General features: G+C 37.1%; 1 protein-coding gene across 1 annotated transcript in view; it reads right to left on the reverse strand.

Annotated features, from left to right (window-relative positions):
* Positions 1-1,989: 1,989 nt before the first annotated feature.
* Positions 1,990-20,172, reverse strand: part of LOC148940229 (diuretic hormone receptor-like) — a 319,450-nt gene continuing 301,267 nt past the window's right edge. Inside the window, exons 10-11 of the mRNA XM_089106103.1 lie at positions 9,789-9,974; positions 1,990-2,112 (exon numbers count right to left, since the gene is read on the reverse strand). Of these exons, the coding sequence (XP_088962229.1) occupies positions 1,990-2,112; positions 9,789-9,974 (309 nt within the window). The remainder of the gene's footprint in view (positions 2,113-9,788; positions 9,975-20,172) is intronic.

Below are 20,172 nucleotides of genomic sequence, written 5' to 3' on the forward strand. Positions count from 1 at the left end.
TCCGAAAAACAGAGGAAGATTTACTAGACATTTTCCAGAGAAATTGCCTACGGAAGGTTTTGGGTACCCGACTGACTGACCGTAACCAACGGGGGTAACTTCTAGTCTGTGAAAACTCCAAAAAGACAAAGCAGATATTTCGGCAAAGATCTCCAACAAGCCATCCTCAGTTTAAAAGAAAAAAAAACTTGTTTTGTTCAAAAGGTTATTTTTTTCCTTTTGCAGTTTCTTAATTTTTTTTTCTCCTTTTCTTCGTTTTTCATCGTATGTCATGTATAGCCAGTGTGGTCTAAGACCGTATTTAAGATTTCGGGTGTGGGGGGACAAGTGGCACTTCAAGAGGTTCACCAGGTGATTGAAAGTTGACGATCCCTTGAAAAAATTAGAGACCGGTATGGAATTTCAAAGACAAGAATACGCTCTTCTGCTTTCTTTTTGAAAGAGCCCTTGAGAACCTCTCTTTATCGGAAATATCTTCCTTTCATCTAAGATGAAAGTTATCTAGCTTTTATACAAGCGGATGGAAAATAATTGGTATAGATGAGAAATTTAAGGCAAAAAATTTGAAATTCAAACTCCTAATTTTTTTTCTCCCATTTTGTTCATTGTTTTAGTAAATGGTTGCAGACAAACTTGGTTCTTAGCGTAATTATTACAATCTTGACTTAACTTTATTTATTTACAAAATAAGGCCAATATGGGAAATTGATTGATCAATCATGTGACAATAATATCACACCGGACAAAAAACATACCTTTTTCAAAAAAAATTATGCAGAAAAAAACTAAACGAACAACAAACACAGAAAAACTAAATAACAAAAACATGTAAACAATTTTTTTATCTAATCAATACGATGTTTTAAATATTTTTTTTTTGAACGAGATTAGCAAAACCGATTTACTTTTTTTTTTTTTTACATATTTGGGCAATGTACGAGTATTCCACATATGAAAAGAAATAGATCGTTTCACAAGATTATCGCATCAAACGGGACACATACCTTTATTCACAAAACATGAAACGGAAGAACTAAACAAACAACTTTAATGTACTCAATAAGATATTTTTTAAAGTTTTTTCGGAACAAACTTAGCGAAACTGATCACAAGATTAGTTAAACGAATAACGTTATCAGTTAACGAATAAAGTTCAACTAAACGAATCACTTCACGAGATTATTGCATAAAAAGGGACACATACCTTATTCACAAAATATTAAACCGAAAAACTAAACAAACAAATTTAATCTACTCAGTAAGATATTGTAAATATTTTTTGGAGCTATCTTAGTGAAACTGATTCTTTTATATGCCAACATATTCCAAACCTCTACACCAACATGTCGTAATGACAGTGCACCTCTATGGCTGTGGTTGCACCTCTATGGCTTTGGCTGTGGCTATGGCTGTGATGCACCTCTATGGCTCTTGTGATATGAGTAAATTATTTTCAGATGAGGTTGTTGGGTATGAATGATACTCTGACGCTATTTGAAACATATTAAGTTATCTTAATCTAAGTGGTGTTTAAGAATTAATACACAAGTAAACCAAACTTACGGCATGGAGCATAGATATTTTAGAAACATTTAAAACTTTTGCCAGGCGGAATGAATCACTTATAGAGTATATTAAAATATTGAAATTGTGATAAATAAATACTGAGATAAAGTATGCTCTTCTTGTGGTAACTAGTGTGTAGTCTAAATGTGTTTATTATGAAGTTTGAACCTTATGAAGTTTAAAAATATCCGTTAGTAGTAATTTACTGAATAATTAAACTACAAAGAAGCTCAGGGGTAAATTAAAAAAATGTATGTGGCAAATTTGCTGGCAATTTGTGGTAATTTTGTGGTAATTTTTGTAGCATTTTGTTCTTTTGTCCTGCTTAAAATATCACACCAATAAATTGGACGGACTTACAACAGGTAAATACAACAAGGGATAAAAAGGCAAGGTTATTTGTCTGCCTTTCTGACATTCATTTCAGGAACAGTGTGATCCCCTATCACATTTAAAATGTGCGACGGTTATATCACAAAAATATACTAATGCAATAAGGACACTAATTAGTACAGAAGTATATGACAGTATTCTCTTCTTTTCCCACTGATAACATTTACATCGTTTACTGAAAAGGAAAAAAAAATCCTTCCATAAGAAGAAATTAAATCGTAACTAAATTGATTCTCCAATAACTGTTACTGACCCTCCCACTCTTTAAACCTACATTTAGTTACACTTTCCTCGATATGCTAAACTCCAATATAATTGAAGTTTTTACTCATCATTTATTTTTAAGTTATTTTTTGTTAATCTTGTTTTTATCATCGTAAGTCCCAATGAACCAGCAGCTTTGATTAATTGAATAGGGGCTTTTTTTTTTGTAATTGCTGTTATAAGGTCTTTTTACACTTGAACCCATATTAATCTTGACGGGGGCCCTCGTTTTGCCCAAGAGGACCTGAACTGAAATTCAAAAGGTATTTTGAAATTTATGCTAATAGGCCATTTATTTTTACTATCCTTCCACTCTTATAAATACTATTCTTATTAAATCAATTTATTTCTCATTATTATATTCCTTAATACTTCTGCTCTTTGTTTTGGGTTTCTTGTGTTTTTCTTTATATATATGTATACTCTTATTTTTTACACATATTCGTATTTTATTTTATCTATTTTTTATATAATATAATAGTTTATAATTAAATAGTTTTCGTATTTTTTTGGAAAGTCGATCAATAATTATTTACGAAATGCTTAAAAGAAACTGGAGAACCCTCTTGAAGACATTTCAAGCTCCTATCTGCAAAAATGTGGAATTTTGTATTTTTTTTTTTTTCGTAAGAGAGATCATGGATGCGTGTTTATTGTCTTTTTTTTTGTTACGTGTGGGGAGGATTTTCGGGGGAATTTTACACGGAAGGGGATTGTATGACTGTAAGCTTTTAGTTACAGTAGTGGTATATACTTGTAATAGAAAAAACCAGTGTTGACTAGCCAAGCAAAATTCTGAAAGGATTGGACAGTGTTAATTGGCATGAGGGCTCTTGCATTTTCTACACTGGTATTCTGATGCATAGTAGAAATAAAATTAAAAGTCGACTAAAAGCTAAAACCTAGACATTTCAATGTCTAAAAAAAGTCGACTATAGAAGACTAAAACCTACTGTGTCATTGGCGCTTTACTGAAAACAAATTTTATTACAAATATTTTCTTTTGTACTTAATATTGAAAATAAATATTAAAATTATAGTAAAATTTTGAACTGATGAGCATTCAGCAATTAATATTATTATACATCAAATATTCAGTTCAATTTATTAGTTTTTTCTAAAGTTGTTCAAGAGGAATATAGTTTCACTACAAACAAGAGTTTGGATACTACTCCCTTCCTTAACTGTAAATAAAAACCAAAAGCCTACTACGTCATTGGGGCTTCACTGGAGACGAATTATATTAAAAATATTTTCTTTTAAATTTCGTACAGAATTGAAAAAAAAAAAAAAAAAAAAAATTAGAGTGAAACAAATTCTTGAACTGATCGATCTTTCAGCAACTAATATCATTATATATCAAATATTCAATTTGATGTTGTTTATACTTTCAAAGACTGTTCAAAACGAATATAGTTTTCAGTAAAGCGCCAATGACGCAGTAGGTTTTAGTCTTTTACAGTGAGAGAAGGAGGCGATACCCAAACTCTTGTTTGTTGTGATTTTTGTTTCTTTTCAAGCTTGACTTACATATTCAATTTAAGTTTTATTCGTTTTAAGATTTATTTATTCATTTACATTAATATCTATTGTGTGTTTGTTTGCGTTGATTGTTTATTTAATTTATGTTCGTTTTAAGTTTCATTTATTCTTCAATAGCAAATTTTTTTTTCGTTTTAAGCTTGATTTTCATATTCCATCTAAGCATTACTCCCTTTAAGATCTATTTATTCATTTATATTATTACTTGTTGTACGTTTTTTCCTATGATTGTTTATTTAATTTATGTTCGTTTTGGGTTTCATTTATTCTTTAATAGTAATTTCTGGTTGTTTTGAGCTTTAATTTTAGCAGGTATTTGTATCTGCTGAGCTTAAGTTTAAAATGGCCTTTACTTTTCTTTGGAAATCTTATTTTTCGGAATTTTTTTTTAAATTAATTTTTGTTCGTTTTTGATTGCAAAAAGTTTCAATTTTTCAAAATTTCCTTATTTCAAAATCAAACTTTAGAAAAATCAAATCTTCATCAAAGTATCAAAACTGGTATCAAAGTAACAATATCAAAGTGAAAAAAGTTTGCCCCCTTTGAAATGAGCCCCCTTTGAAGTTTATACGACAACCCCTTCTATATGAAGTGCGTCCCCGGGCACTGGGGGGTTGTGTCATCACCTGAGTTTTTGTTATTTGACTTTTGAACAGTTTACAACTTAAAGGCTATCTCAAAATTTTTATCGGATGCATTCGAGAAAATAAGGGGCGTGGGAGGGGGGGGTAGTTGCCCTCAAATCTCTTTTGACTCTCAAAAACTTAATTAGAACTTTCAATTTCCCATCAAATTAGCCCTCTCTGAAGTTTTTAGGAGAATCCCTTCCATAAAAACCATATATTCCCCCAGGGCATAACTTACAATACCTGTCTTCGGGCCCTAGGGGGCTGTGTTGACCCCGGAGTTTTCGTTACATGGTCTTTGAACTATTAAAAAAAAAAATGGTTATCTCAAAGTTCTTATCAGATGGGTTTGAGAAAAATGGGCGTGGAGGGGGGAGGGGAGGGCTAGGTGCCTTCCAATCTCTTTTGACTATTAAAAAGCGAACTCGAATTTTCAATCTCAAACAAATGAGCCCTCTTTGAAGTTTATACGATCATCCCTGCCATAAGAACCAGAAATGCCCCCAGAGCATAACGTACAACGCCTGCCACCGGGCCCTGGGGGGGGGGGGTTGTGTCGACACTGGTGTTTTTGTTATATGAGCTTTGAACTATTTTTAACAAAATAGCTATCTCAAAATTTTTATCGGATGTATTTGGGTAAAATGGGTGGGGGGGGGGGGGCTGGTTACCCTCGATTATCTTTTGACACTTAAAAAATGAACTATAACTTTTAGTTTCCAATCAAATGAGCCCTCTCTGAAGTTTATAAGACAATTCCTTCCATAAGAACCATATATGCCCCCGGGGCATAGCTTATAACCCTTGTCCTGAAGACCTCGGGCGGAGAGTCATGCTCAAAGATATAATTTCCAGAAATTTCAACTACGTTAAACAAAATGGCTATCTCAAAATTTTTATTGGATGTGTTTGGGGAAATGACGGGCGTGGAAGGTGGGGTAGTTTCCTTCAAATCACTTTCGACTATTAAAAAGGGCACTAGCCATTTCAATTTCCGATCGAATGACCCCTTTTTGAAGTTTCTACGACAACACTTTCAATAAGAACCCTATATGCTCCCAGGGCATAACTTACAACCATTGCCCTGAGGGATGTGGGAGCGGGGTCGTCATCCTCAAAGACCTAATTTTAAGAATTTTCAACCACGTTGAACAAAATGGCTATATCGAAATTTTGATTGGATGTGTTTGGGGAAAAGGTGGGCGTGAGAGGGGGGTTAGTTGCCCACCGATCAATTTCGACTATTAAAAAGCAAATTCAAAGGGCACTAGCCCTTTGAATTTTCAATCGAATGAGCTCGTTTTGAGGTTTCTACGACAAAGCTTTCTATAAAAATCTTATGTGCCCTCAGGGCATAACTTAAAACCCTTGCCCCGAGGGCTGTGGGGGAGTGTCCTCCTCGTACGACACTCCCCCACAGCCTACGTAGAATAAAATGGCTATCTCAAAATTTTGATTGGATGTGTTTGGGGAAATGGTGGGCGTGGAAGGGGGTCGTTGCCTTCCAATTACTTTTGACCCTTAAAAAGGGCACTAGAACTTTCAATTTCCCACTGAATGAGCCCCCTTTGAAGTCTTTACGACGACCCCTTCCATATGAAGTGCCTCTGAAAAAAATAATAATAATAACAAAACATTAGAGCCGTATGGCCTTTACTATAGGCAACGCTATAGCGTTGCCTCTGTAATTGATCAAATTGGCATCGAGCTGTCATAAAGTATTTGTTTTTGTAAGGTAATAATCCTACGTAAATCTGTGTTGAACTATGTGTATGGGAAGCCTGCATCGCCATTTGCCTGCCACAATGATATTTTGAGTGGCTGAATTCAAATGTGGCTGTAAAAGCTTTGGTGACGAAAAACCTTCCTGACGTCCAAAAACTGCAACCACTGACGACAACATCGCTAAGGTTCACCAAATGTTTTTGGAAGACCATCAAATTAAAGTGAGAGGGATAGCAGAGGCTATAAAATGTCTAAAGACAGTGTTCGTCATATAACAAATCAAAATTTTGGCATGAGAAAGCTGTCCGTGCGTTTGCTAACGTTAGACTAAAACCTTGCTTGAATGAACGTTTTTAACCCTCTGCTGGAGCAGTTTAGGCACAATAAATCCGAGTTCTAGTGCTTACTAATTATTGTAGGTGAAACCTGGCTGCACCATTATACGCTTGAAATAAAAACACGGTCAAAAAAGTGTACTGTAAAGGGAGAGTCTACTCTAAAAAAAGCCAATTGTTTTTTCGCCCGGGAAAGTGATGGCAAACGTATTTTGGAATAGTCACGGAGTTATCTTAATCTATTATCATAGGCAGCGCGCTAGCGCTGCCTAAGAGAAGAACGATGTGGCCATAATGTGTTTTTTTTTCTCCATACCCGGGCACTTCGTATCGAAGATGTTGTCGTAGAAACTTCGAAAAGGGCTTATTCGATTGGACATGTGAGTGGATAGTGCCATTTTTAATAGTCGAAAGTGATTGGAGGGCAACTAGTCCCCCCACCCCCCGCATTCCCCCAAAGACATCCAATCAAAATTTTGAGATAGACATTTTGCTCAGCGTAGTTGATCTCCAGATGGAAAATATGTTTTTGAGGAGGACACTCCACCACAACCCTCAGGCAAGGGTTTTAAGTTATGCCCTGGGGGCATATAACGTTTTTATAGGACGCGTTGTCATTGAAACTTCAAAAAAGGCTCATTCGATTGGAAATTCAAAGGGCTAGTGCCTTTTTGAATAGTCGAAAGTGATTGGAGGGCAACTAGCCCCCCCCCCTCCACGCCCATCATTCCCCAAAACACATCCGATCAAAATTTTGAGATAGCCATTTTGTTCAGCGTAGTTGATTTCCAGATAGAAAATATAATTTTGAGGTGGACACTCCCCCACAACCCTCAGGGCAAGGGTTTTAAGTTATGCCCTGGGGGATATGAGGTTTTTATAGAAGGGGTTGTCGTAGAAACTTCAAAACAGGCTCATTCGATTGGAAATTGAAAGGGCTAGTGCCCTTTTTAATAGTCGAAAGTGATTAGAGGGCACCTAGCCCCCCCGTCCATCATTCCCCCAGACATATCCAATCTAAATTTTGAGATAGCCATTTTGTTCACCGTAGGCTAGCAGATTCCCAGATAGAAACTATGTTTTTGAGGAGGACACTCCCTCACAACCCACAGGGCAAGGGTTTAAAGTTATGGCCTGGGGTCATATAAGGTTCTTATACAAGGCGTGGTCTTAGAAACTTCAAAAAGGCTCATTCGATTGGAAATTCAAAGGCCTAGTGCCCATTTTAATAGTCGAAAGTGATTAAAGGGCAACTAGCCCCCCCCCCCCACGCCCATTATTCCCGTAAACACATCCAATCAAAATTTTGAGATGGCCATATTGTTCAGTGTATTTGATTTTCAGATAGAAAATATGTTTTTGAGGAGGATACTCCCCCACAGCCCTCAGGGCAAGGGTTTAAAGTTATGCCCTGGGGGCATATAAGGTTTTTATAGAAGGCGTTGTTGTGGGAACTTAAAAAAAAACTCATTCGATTGGAGATTCAAAGGCCTAGTGCCCTTATTAATAGTCGAAAGTGATTGGAGGGCAACTAGCCCCCCCCCCGCCCATCATTCCCCCAGACATATCCAATCTAAATTTTGAGATAGCCATTTTGTTCACCGTAGGCTAGCAGATTCCCAGATAGAAACTATGTTTTTGAGGAGGACACTCCCTCACAACCCACAGGGCAAGGGTTTAAAGTTATGGCCTGGGGTCATATAAGGTTTTTATACAAGGCTTGGTCTTAGAAACTTCAAAAAGGCTCATTCGATTGGAAATTCAAAGGCCTAGTGCCCTTTTTAATAGTCGAAAGTGATTAAAGGGCAACTAGCCCCCCCCCACGCCCATTATTCCCGTAAACACATCCAATCAAAATTTTGAGATGGCCATATTGTTCAGTGTAGTTGATTTTCAGATAGAAAATATGTTTTTGAGGAAGATACTCCCCCACAACCCTCAGGGCAAGGATTTTAAGTTATGCCCTGGGGGCATATAAGGTTTTTATAGAAGGCGTTGTCGTGGGAACTTCAAAAAAAGCTCATTCGATTGGAGATTCAAAGGCCTAGTGCCCTTATTAATAGTCGAAAGTGATTGGAGGGCAACTAGCCCCCCCACGTCCATCATTCCCCCAAACATATCCAATAAAAATTTTTAGATAGCCATTTTGTTCAGCGTAGTTGATTTCCAAATAGAAAATATGTTTTTGAGGAGGGCACTCCCCCACAACCCTCAGGGCAAGGGTTATAAGTTATGCCCTGGGGTCATATAAGGTTTTTATTGAAATCTTTGTCGTAAAAACTTGAAAATCGGCTCATTTGATATGAAATTCAAAGGGCTAGTACCATTTTTAATAGTCGAAAGTGATTAGTGATATTTTTGTTGTTGTTGTTGTTTAGACTAGGGCACTTTGTATCGAAGGAGTTGTCGTGCGAACTTCGAAACGGGCTCATTCGATTTAAAATAGAAAGGGCTGATGCCGTTTTTAATAGTCAAAAGTGATTGGAGGGCAACTCATTCTCCTTCAACTCCCACCCTAATAAGCGTAAGTGTATCCGAGCTATCAAAGAAAGTAAACAGATTTTTTTGCGAATGGTATCAAGTTTTCCATTTCAGGTCAACTAGAGGAGGTATGCAACTAAATTAAACACTACTATTTGTGTCCAGATTTTTAATGGGGTGTATGTTGTTAAATATTACTGAAAATATTTCTTCAGCATATAAATAGCAGGCCAAACTATTAAGTCATTAAAAGTGAAAAGATTTAAAGTGTTACTTTCTTTTTCTCTGAAAAGACTATGTCAATATAAAACGAGCAGAAATTAATTTATAAAATTTCTCCACAAAATAAGTTTTTCAAAAAAATTAAAGAACTCCATTAAACAAAAAATGAGCAAAAATAAAATCAAATAATCTACCAAACGTGAAACTACCACAAATCAGCATCGATAAATAAATGAAACCCAAAACAAACAGAAATTACAATAAATAACCGAGTCAAACTCAAAACGAGCGGAAATTAACATAAGTTTGGCGCAAAACCCCTATGCCTTCCCAAGGCCAGAACAAAATTGGCACTTTACTGAAAAAATACAAATGAATGTGCAGGGTCAGTTTAATACACATATACTGATATTTAGTAATCAAAATGTAATATTATTTGATTTATTAAATTTATAAATGTAAAAACATTTGTATTTTTTTCAGGAGACTACAAGTACAAGTGCAAGTTCAGTACAAGTTTCTGAGTTCCTGTAGCCTGAGCCCCTCTATAGCTTTGAACGCTCTAAGAGGACACGTAAGGCAAATATTTGATTTTTTTAAATGTAAGATTTTACATTATATAAGTTCAACTAACCTGTGTCGATACAAGGATAACCATTGTGTGAAAATGAATAGTTCCAAGGATCCCCTCTTCAGGTCCTGTAATTACTAAAATGTAAGTCAGGCCAAGCAAAGGAATTAGAATGAGTAGGGCTTTACTTGCTTTTCGATACTGCTGTGTCTCAATTGTTGTTGTTGATCGTAGTTTGGTGATTAGAACCTATAAAAATACATCGAAATATAACAACCTGCCGGAAAGTAAGATTTAAAAAAATTGTGAAAGTTTATATTTTTCATATATAAATTCTGTAAATTTGAACTCTCTTGATAGTATGGTGTATAAAATCAAATTCAATAAAATCAGAATAAAATCAACTTAGAATAATTAAATTAGAAATAAAATCAAATTCAATAAAATCAGAATAAAATCAACTTAGAATAAATAAAATTAGAAATAAAATCAAATTAGAATAAAATCAACCATACTGATCATATACAAGACTGAAGTAGAAATGTAGGTTTACTTTTGTCATTCAATTTCTTGACCTCAATTTTTACACCAGCTTTAAATAAATAAATTTTAATTACTACATAGTTCATTATCCCAGAAATATATAACAACTTATTTACTTGTACTTGTACTTGGATCAGGACAAAGGCTATGTAGCACTCTCTGGCGACAGGATCTGGCAAACTGTTAAATTCCACAGGGTGTGGTCTTGGGTTCATAGGGCGATATTTCGAGTCATGAAGGGTCCCATCTGTGACCATGTCTCCGGAAACCGTTGATTTTTTTTTTCTCCACCCGGGCACTTCGTATCGAAGGAGTTCTCGTAGAAACTTCGAAAAGGGCTCATTCGATTGGAAATTGGTGTGGCTTGTGCCCTTTTTAATTGTCGAAATTTTTTGCTGGGCAAATAGCCCCCCCCCCCCCCCCCCACACCCATCATTCCCCTAAACACATCCAATCAAAATTTTGAGATAGCCATTTTGTTCAGCGTAGTTAATTTCCAGATAGAAAATATGTTTTTTATGAGGTCATTCCCCCACAACTCTAAGGGCAAGGGTTTTAAGTTATGCCTTGGGGACATAAAGGTTTTTATAGAACGTGTTGTTGTAGAAACTTCAAAACAGGCTAATTCGATTGGAAATTCAAAGAGCCGTAATAAAAAATTATCCACCGTAAGTAAAATGATTAATTCTTTTGGTGACCAGACTGATGTCAACTCTTTGGGGGAACTTTTTGTTGAGTTACAAAATAATCCTTTAGAAATAGAAAGTATAATTAATAATTCAGTTGGAAGTAGAAATAGGAATTATAATGATCCTAAATTGGTTATTGAAAGTAAGTATGTTTCGCAATTAAGTGGTTCTGCCTCTTCTAAACAAGATGATATTTTCTCTGTGATTCACCTAACCATTCAGGGACTTAGCTCCTCTTTTGATGAGCTGAAACGGATCGTCAGTGGTGGAACTCCGGATGTTATTGGATTATGTGAAACTTTCCTGGATTCAAAAAAGGATATGCTTTTAGACATCCAAAGATTTAGGATGGAGAGCATGAACCGGAAACAGATGGCGAAAGGGGGCCTTGCCCTGTATATTGCCGATCATCTTGTATATAATTTTCGAAGTGATTTGACTAGAAATGAGGAAGGAATCTTTGAATCCCTTTTTATTGAGATTAAGTCAGGTTGTAAGGATTTAGTTGTCGGTTTGGTTTACAGATCCCCTAGTGGATCTATTCCTTCGTTTATGAAAATTCTGGAAGAGGTTTTGGACTTAGTCCAAAAGCATCCTTGCGAACTAATCCTTTTGGGAGATTTCAACCTTAACCTGCTGAATCAAAATTCTGCTTCGGCTGCAGATTTTTTGTCAATGATGCTTTCTGCGGGAACTCTACCTTCAGTTTGTATACCAACCCGAGTTACTGAGATGCATGCATCACTTATTGATAATATTTTTTCGTCACTTGATGTCTTAGATAATTCGGTGATGGTTAGTGATATTTCTGATCATTTCCCTGCTATTTCACGATATAGGACTGCCGATCAATCGCAGCGTAAAGCTTCGCCATCTAATCTCCCATTTTTCCGTTTTGGTGTCAGTGAGATCAGTCCACTTACATCTCGTTTGACTGATCATCCATAGGATAGTTTGGATTCTGAATCGGATTTTAACCGCTCTTTTGATTTCTTTTATGATTCAGTACAAGAAGATATCCTAGAAGTTTGCCACCAGAATCCAACGCCTCATACCTCGAAAAGGATAGTACTGCTGAATCCGTGGATGACTCCAGGTCTCCATAAAAGCTGGAAAAGGAAAGATTATCTGTGGAAGCTATGCAAGGCTTCGTCATCTACTTCTTATCATTAGTGGTTCAATGCCTATCGGAGTATATTTAATTCTCTGTGTCGGAAGGCCAAGTCTCAGTATTATCACAGGAAATTTTCTGAGTGTGGAAAGGATGTTGGGAAGACATGGAAAATTATTAATTCTGTGCTTAAACTTACTCCCCCTCCACCTTCAGTTCCAATAACGCTGATAGTTGACGGTAATATTGTCCAAGGAGAAGAAAATGTTCAGCTAGAGCTTACGTCTTATTTTGCTAATATAGGAAAAACGACTGCTTCCTCTGTGAGCTCTACAACTCCTCGTTGCGATCTCAGAGCCTATCTTGGACCCCCATGTTTAAAGTCAATGTTCTTGAACCCTGTTTCTGAGTTTTAGGTAGTTCGGATCGTAAATGCACTTAAAGGTTCATCGTCTTCAGGGCCAGACAGAATTCCTACAAGGGTTATCCGTGCCGTTCTTCCTGCTATTCTGTCACCATTGACTAAAGTTGTCAATCTGTCTTTCGTGACAGGAATTTTCCCTGAATCACTCAAGTAAGGTAAGGTAATAGTGCTGTATAGATATGGGTCTGCGACTGAGCTTGCTAATTGTCGACCACTATCTCTTTCATCGATTTACAGCAAAATTTTTTAGAAGGCTATTCTATCCAGGCTTCTCAGTTTTCTGGATGTCAAAAATTTTTTCCATGATTTCCAATTCGGATTCCGAACGAATCACTCTACAGAGCATACTTGCGCATCTCTCTTGAATTTAATTCATTCGGCAATAGATTTTGGTCTTATCCCGGCAGCTTTATTTTTGGATGTTCGTAAAGCTTTTGATTCTTTGACTCATCAGATTCTTATTTGGAAATTATCGCATATTGGTATAAGATCAAATGTTTTCTCTTCGTTTGAATCATATCTTTCTGGTAGACTTATTTCAATTGATCCGCTTTTCCGGATCCCTTCTGAAGTAGAATATGGCGTCCCCCAAGGATCTGTTCTTGGCCCCGTTTTATTTCTGATTTACGTCAATGATCTAATTTCAGCAGCCAAGAACACCAATCCTCTGGTATGCTGCAATCTGTGTCATCCGGATGTTCCTTCGTGTCCCAATGCTACTTCTAATGAAGATTGCCTCGTTGCTTTTGCTGATGACAGCCCTTTTGGGACTCTAGGGAAGACTGAATGTGATATCAGGTCTAATCTGGTGGCAATATTCGAGAGAGTAATTTCATGGTTTGAGGCGAATTACTTGGCCTTGAATGTTGCCAAGTCACATTTTCTTATTTTTTCTCGAATTGGTGTAGCTTTCCCTCAACTGACACAGCTTCAGGTGTCACAAGGCTCCTTGTGTGGACCAAAGAATCGGTTGGTCCGGTTTCTTGGTATCCTGTTTGATGAGAACCTTTCGTTTAGACACCATATAGCCATGATTAGGGTTAAGGTCTCACGGAGTTTGGGTGTCATTCGAAAACCCAAACACACCTTTCCTGGATCCATTCTGAAGTTTCTTTTTTTCTGCCTTGTCCAGTCATATGTCTCTTATTGCCCCATAGTATGGATGTCTACTTTTCCTTCTACACTGCGGTTGCTTTCTGTCATGTATAATAAAGCACGGCGTCTAGTTATTGAGACTAACCGTTATTCACCAAGACCGCTTCTAAATCTACGGTCTATCTACATTCTTTCTTGCGCTTCTTCTGTTTTTCATCAGCTTCAATTCTGTTTTTCATCATCAGGCAATCTTCCCAAATCTCTTCAAAAAACTCCTCAGATTATTTCTGATTCAGCTCCATATAACCTTCGTTCGTCACATAATATCTTCATTCCTCCTACTCCCACTGTGCGGTCAGATTTCAATCCCCTCAACGCTTGTCATCAGGTTTGGAACTCCCTGCCTTCTTCAGTACAGAAATGCCACTCGTTTGGCACTTTCAAGAGAATTCTTAAGGACCGTTTAGTTAAGAATCAAACAATTTTTTTTTTTTTTTTTTTTTTTTTTTTTTTTTTTTTTTTGTGGAGTTGATGTGCCCTGAATGTTTAGTTTTGTTTTATGGTGATCTTCTCTGCGCTATGACACCCAGGCCTCAGGTTTGGTCTCTTTTTAATTTTATATGATGTTTGGCGATTGATTTCTTTTTTATGGTTGTTTGGATATATTATATTTTTTTTTCTCATTCCCCCTTGTATCCCTGGCCATGGAGCCTTTCGAGGGGGATTAGGAGTGTTGTGATTCGATTGTATGTATTGATTGGATTATTCAATGTAGGCTTATTTTAATGTTTTTCTATTGATTTAGTGTTTGATTTAAACGGTATGTATTCCCCCTCTATTACAGGCCTAGGAGCCTTTGGGGGATTAGCACAATGTATTTTCTTGTATGATTAATTGATTATGAATAAATATTATCTTATCTTAGGTAGTACCCTTTTTAATAGTCGATAGTGATTGGAGGGCAATTAGCCCCCCCCCTGCCCATCATTTCCCCAAACACATCCAATCAAAATTTTGAGATAGTCATTTTGTTCAGCGTAGTTGATTTCCACATAGAAAATATGTTTTGAGGAGGACTCTCCCCCACAACCATCAGGGCAAGGGTTGTAAGTTATGCCCTGGGGGCATATAAGGTTTTTATAGAAGGCGTTTTCGTAGAAACTTCAAAACAGGCTCATTCGTTGGGAAATTCAAAGGGCTAGTACTCTTTTTAATAGTCGAAAGTGATTGGAGAGCAACTAGCCCCCCTACGCCCAGCATTCCCTCAAACACATCCAATCAAAATTTTGAGATAGCCATTTTGTTCAGCGTAGTTGATTTCCAGATAGAAAAAATGTTTTTGAGGAGGAAACTCCCCCGCAATCCTTAGGACAAAGGTTTTAATTTATGCCCTGGGGGCATTTAAGGTTTTTATAGAAGGCATTGTCGTAGAAACTTCAAAACAGGCTCATTCAATTGGAAATTCGAAGGGCTAGTACCCTTTTTAATGGTCGAAAGTGATTGGAGGGCAACTAGCCCCCCCCTTAACGCCCATCATTCCCTCAAACACATCCAATCAAAATTTCGAGATCGCTATTTTGTTCAGCTTAGTGAATTTCCAAATAGAAAAAAAGTTTTTGAGGAGGACACTCCCCCACAAACCTCGGCAAAGGTTTTAAGTTATGCCCTGGGGGCATATAAGGTTTTTATAGAAGGAGTTGTCGTAGAAACTTCAAAACAGGCTCATTCGATTGTAAATTCAAAGGGCTAGTACCCTTTTTAATAGTCGAGAGTGACTGGAGGGCAACTAGCCCCCCCCCCCCCAACGCCCATTATTCCCCCAAAAACATCCAATCAAAATTTTGAGATGGCCATTTTGTTCAGCATAGTTGATTTCCACATAGAAAATGTGTTTTTGAGGAGGACACTCCCCAAAATCCCTCAGGGCAAGGGTTTTAAGTTATGCCCTGGAAGTATATAAGGTTTTTAAAGAAGACATTGTCGAAGAAACTTCAATAACATCTCATTCGACTGGAAATTCAAAGGGCTAGTGCCCTTTTTAATAGTCGAAAGTGATTTGAGGGCAACTAGCCCCCCCTCACACCCATCATTCCCCCAAACACACCCAGTACATATTTTGAGATAGCCTTTGTGTTCAGGTTAGTTGATTTCCAGATAGAAAATATATTTTTGAGGAGGACACTCCCCCAAAACCCGCAGGGCAAGGATTATAAGTTAGGCCTTGGGGGCATATAAGCTTTTTATTGAAATCTTTTTCGTAGAACCTTGAAGAAGGGCTCATTCAATTTGAAATTCAAAGGGCTAGTACCCTTTTTAATAGTCGAAAGTGATTTGACGGCAGATAACCCCCTCTCACGCCCACCTTTTCCCCAAACACTTCCAATCAAAATTTTTAGATATCCATTTTATTCAACTTAGTTGAAAGTTTTGGAAATTAGGTCTTTAAGGATGACAACCCCTCCCCCCACAGCCCTCAGGGCAAGGGTTGTAAGTTATGCCCTGGGGGCATATAATGTTTTTATTGAAAGCGTTGTCGTAGAAACTTCAAAAGGAGGTTCATTCAATTGGAAATTGAAAGGCCTAGTACCTTTTTTAATAGTTGAAAGTAATTCGATAGCGACTAACGCCCCCTAAAGCCCACCATTTTCCCAAACACATCGAATTAAAATTTTGGGATATCTATTTTGTTCATCGTAGTTGAAAGTTCCGGAAATTTTGTCTTATAGGATGATAACCCCCTCAGAGCCCTCAGTTCAAGGGTTGTCAGTTATGCCCGGGGGCATATAAAGTTTTTATTGAAAGCGGTTTCGTAGAAACTTCAAAAGGGCCCATTCAATTGGAAATTGAAAGAGCTAGGGCCTTTTTTAATAGTTGAAAGTGATTGGATAGCGACTAACGCCCCTCTCATGCCCACCATTTTCCCAAACACATCCAATCAAAATTTTGAAATATCCATTTTGTTCAACGTAGTTGAAAGTTCTGGAAATTAAGTCTTTTAGGATAATAACCCCCTCAAAACCCTCAGTGCAAGGATTGTAAGTTATGCCCTGGGGGCATATAAGGTTTATATAAAAAGTTGTTGTATATGATTTATAGAATAGATTTTAGTCTTCCTCAAATCTAATTTTTATTTACAAGATATTCTGCCTATTCATGAGGTAAAAACTTTGCGAGTTGCTGGCTGGACGCTGGTCTTATTCATTATTCATCAAGAGAAGTAGAAATCTGGTAAAAACGAAATGGCTGTGGCATTTCAGAATCCTTGCAGAATAGTTGAAATATCTAAGAACTATGTTTTTCTAACATAATTAATAATCAAAAATAGTGTTTTTATTCCTCGAAAATTACTGTATACAAAACTTTGAATACCGTATCAGAATTCATCATTTATCTTTGAATATTAGTGCGTCATTCGATTTAAAATAGTTGTTGTTTTCCGAATCGAAAATATGTTTTTGAGGAGGACACTCCCTTACAACCCTCAGGGCAAGGGTTTTAAGTTATGGCATGGGGGAACTTCGTATCGAAGGAGTTGTCGTAGAAACTTCAAAAAAGGCTCATTTGATTGGAAATGGAAGTGGCTAGTGTCCTTTTCAATAGTCGAAAGTGATTGGAGGGCAACTATCCCCCTTTTCCCATCATTCCCCAAAACACATCCAATAAAAATTTTGAGATAGCCATTTTTTTCAGCGTAGTTGATATTCACATAGAAAATATATTTTTGAGGAGGACACTCCCCCACAACCCTCAGTGCAAGGGTTTTAAGGTATGGCATGGGGGCATATAAGGTTTTTATAGAAGGCTGTATCGTAGAAACTTCAAAACAGGCTCATTCACTTGGAAATTCAAAGGGCTAATGCCCTTTTCAATAGTCAAAAGTGATTGGAGGGCAAATAGCCCCCCCCCATGCCTATCATTCCCCCAAACACATCCAATAAAAAATTTGAGATAGCCATTTTGTTCAACATAGTTTTAAGTTCTGGAAATTAGGTCTTTGATGATGACAACCTCCTCACAGCCCTCAGGACAAGGGTTGTAAGTTATGTCCTGGGGGCATAGAAACTTCAAAAAGGGCTCATTTGATTAGAAATTGAAATGACTTGAGCCCTTTTTAATAGTCGAAAGTAATTGGAAGGCAACTAACACCCCTTCCAGGCCCACCATTTCCCCAAACACATCCAATAAAAATTTTTGTGATAGCCATTTTGTTCCACGCAGTTAAAGTTCAGGAAATTATACCTTTGAGCAGGAAACTCCCTCCACAGTCTTCAGAGCAAGGGTTATAAGTTATGCCCTGGGGCATATAAGTTTTTATTGAAATCTTTGTCGTAGAAAATTGAAAAAGGGCTAATTTAATTGGAAATTCAAAGGTCTACTGCCCTTATCAATAGTCAAAAGTGATTTGAGGGCAACTAGCCCCCTCTCTCGCCCATTTTCCCCAAAAAAATCCAATCAAAAATTTTAAATAGCCATTTTGTTCAGTGTTGTGAATTTCCAGATAGAAATTATGTTTTCCAGGAGGACCCTCCACCCCAGCCCTCAGGGCAAGGGTTGTAAAATATGCCCTGGGGGCATATAAAGCTTTTACTGATCGCGTTGTCGTAGAAACTTCAAAAATGACTCATTTGATTGGAAATTGAATTGGCTAGTGCCCTTTTTAATAGTCGAAAGTGATTGGAGAGCAACAAACACCCCTTCCATGCCCAGCATTTCCCCAAACATGTCCGATCAAAATTTCTTGATAGCCATTTTGTTCCACGAAGTTTAAAGTTCAGGAAATTATACCTTTGAGCAGGACACTCTCCCCATAGTCTTCAGGGCAAGAGTTATAAGTTATACCCTGGGGACATATAAGGTTTTTATTGAAATGGGCAACTAACCCCCTCCTCTCACGCCCAACATTTCCCCAAACACATCCAATTAAAATTTTGAGATATACATTTTGTTCAACGTAGTCGAAAGTATTGGAAATTAGGTCTTTTAGGATAAAAACACCATCAGAGCTTTCAGTGCAAGGGTTGTAATTTTTGCCCTGGGGCATATAAGGTTTATATAGAAAGTTGTTGTAGAAATTTCAAAAGGGGATCATTTGATTGGAAATTGAAATTGCCCTTTTTAATTGTTGAAAGTGAGTGGAAAGTAATTAACCCCCCTCTCACGCCCTCCATTTCCCCAAACACATTCAATCAAAGATTAGAGATAGCCATTTTGTTCAACGTAGTTGAAAGTTCTGGAAATTATGTATTTAAGGATGAAAAACCCCTGAGAGTACCCAGGGCAAAGGTTGTAAGTCATGCCCAGGAGGCGTATAAGGTTTTTAATGATAGAGTTGTCGTAAAAACTTCAAAAGGGGCTCATTCAATTGGAAATTGAGAGGGATAGTGCCCTTTTTAATAGCTGAAAGTGATTGGACGGTAACTAACCCCTCTCTTACGCCCACCATTCCCCCAAACATATCCAATCAAAATTTTCAGTTAGACATTTTGTTCAACGTAGTAGAAAGTTCTGGAAATCAGGTCTTTGAGGATGACAACCCCTCCACCCAGCCCTCAGGGCGAGGGTTGTAAGTTATCCCTTAGGGGCAAATAAGGTTTTTATTGAAAGTCTTGTCATAGAAATTTCTAAAGGGCTCATTTGATTGGAAACTGAAAGGGCTAGTGTCTTTTTTAATAGTTGAACGTGATTGGAGAAAGAGCTCACGCCCACCATTTTCACAGACACATCCAATCAAAATTTGGAGATAGCTATTTTATGTAATGTAGTTAAAAGTTCTGGAAATCAGGTTTTAGAGGATGACAACCACCCTCACATCCCTTAGGGAAAGAGTTGTAATTTATGCCCTGGACCATATAAGGTGTTTATAGGAAGTGTTGTCGTAGAAACTCGAAAAAGCCTCATTTGACTGGAATTCAAAAGGCCTAGTGCCCTTTTTAATAGTCGAAAGTAAGTGGAGGGCTTGGCATTTTTACAGTAAAGATCGATGTGGATATAATGTATTATTTTTTTGTTGTTGTTGTTGTTTAGACCAGGGCATTTTGTATCAAAGGAGTTGTCGTGGGAACTTCGAAAAGGGCTCATTCGATTGAAAATAGAAAGGGCTGATGCTCTTTTTAATAGTCGAAAGTGATTGGAAGAAAACTAATCCCCCTCCCACACCCACCCTCCCATTTGACTTTATGTTTAAAAACTAAATTTTGGCATAAGATTAAATCAAAATGCACTTCGTTAATGCTAATTCCCGATAAGGCCTCTCTGCAGTATCGCAACAACGACTGAGGGTATTATGTTCAAACTTTTGGGGCTGCTTTTGCTTTTAAATTTTAACCAAATCAAAATAGCGTAAGTGTATCCAAGCTATCAAAGAGAGTAAACATTTTTTTGTGAATGGTATCAAGTTTTCCATTTCAGGTCAACTAGAAGAGGTATGAAACTAAATTAAACACTACTATTTGTGTCCAGATTTTTAAGAGAATGCATGTTGCTAAAAATTGCTGAAAATTTTTCTCCAGCACACAAATAGCAGGTTAAATTATAAATTCTTAAAAAAACGAAAGTAGAACCCCCTTATTGAATACTGACCGAAGT

Source organism: Artemia sp. Qi Xiang Cuo, chromosome 20 (assembly GCF_049724085.1).
Source record: "Artemia sp. Qi Xiang Cuo chromosome 20, ASM4972408v1, whole genome shotgun sequence".
Taxonomy (NCBI): Eukaryota; Metazoa; Arthropoda; class Branchiopoda; order Anostraca; family Artemiidae; genus Artemia; species Artemia sp. Qi Xiang Cuo.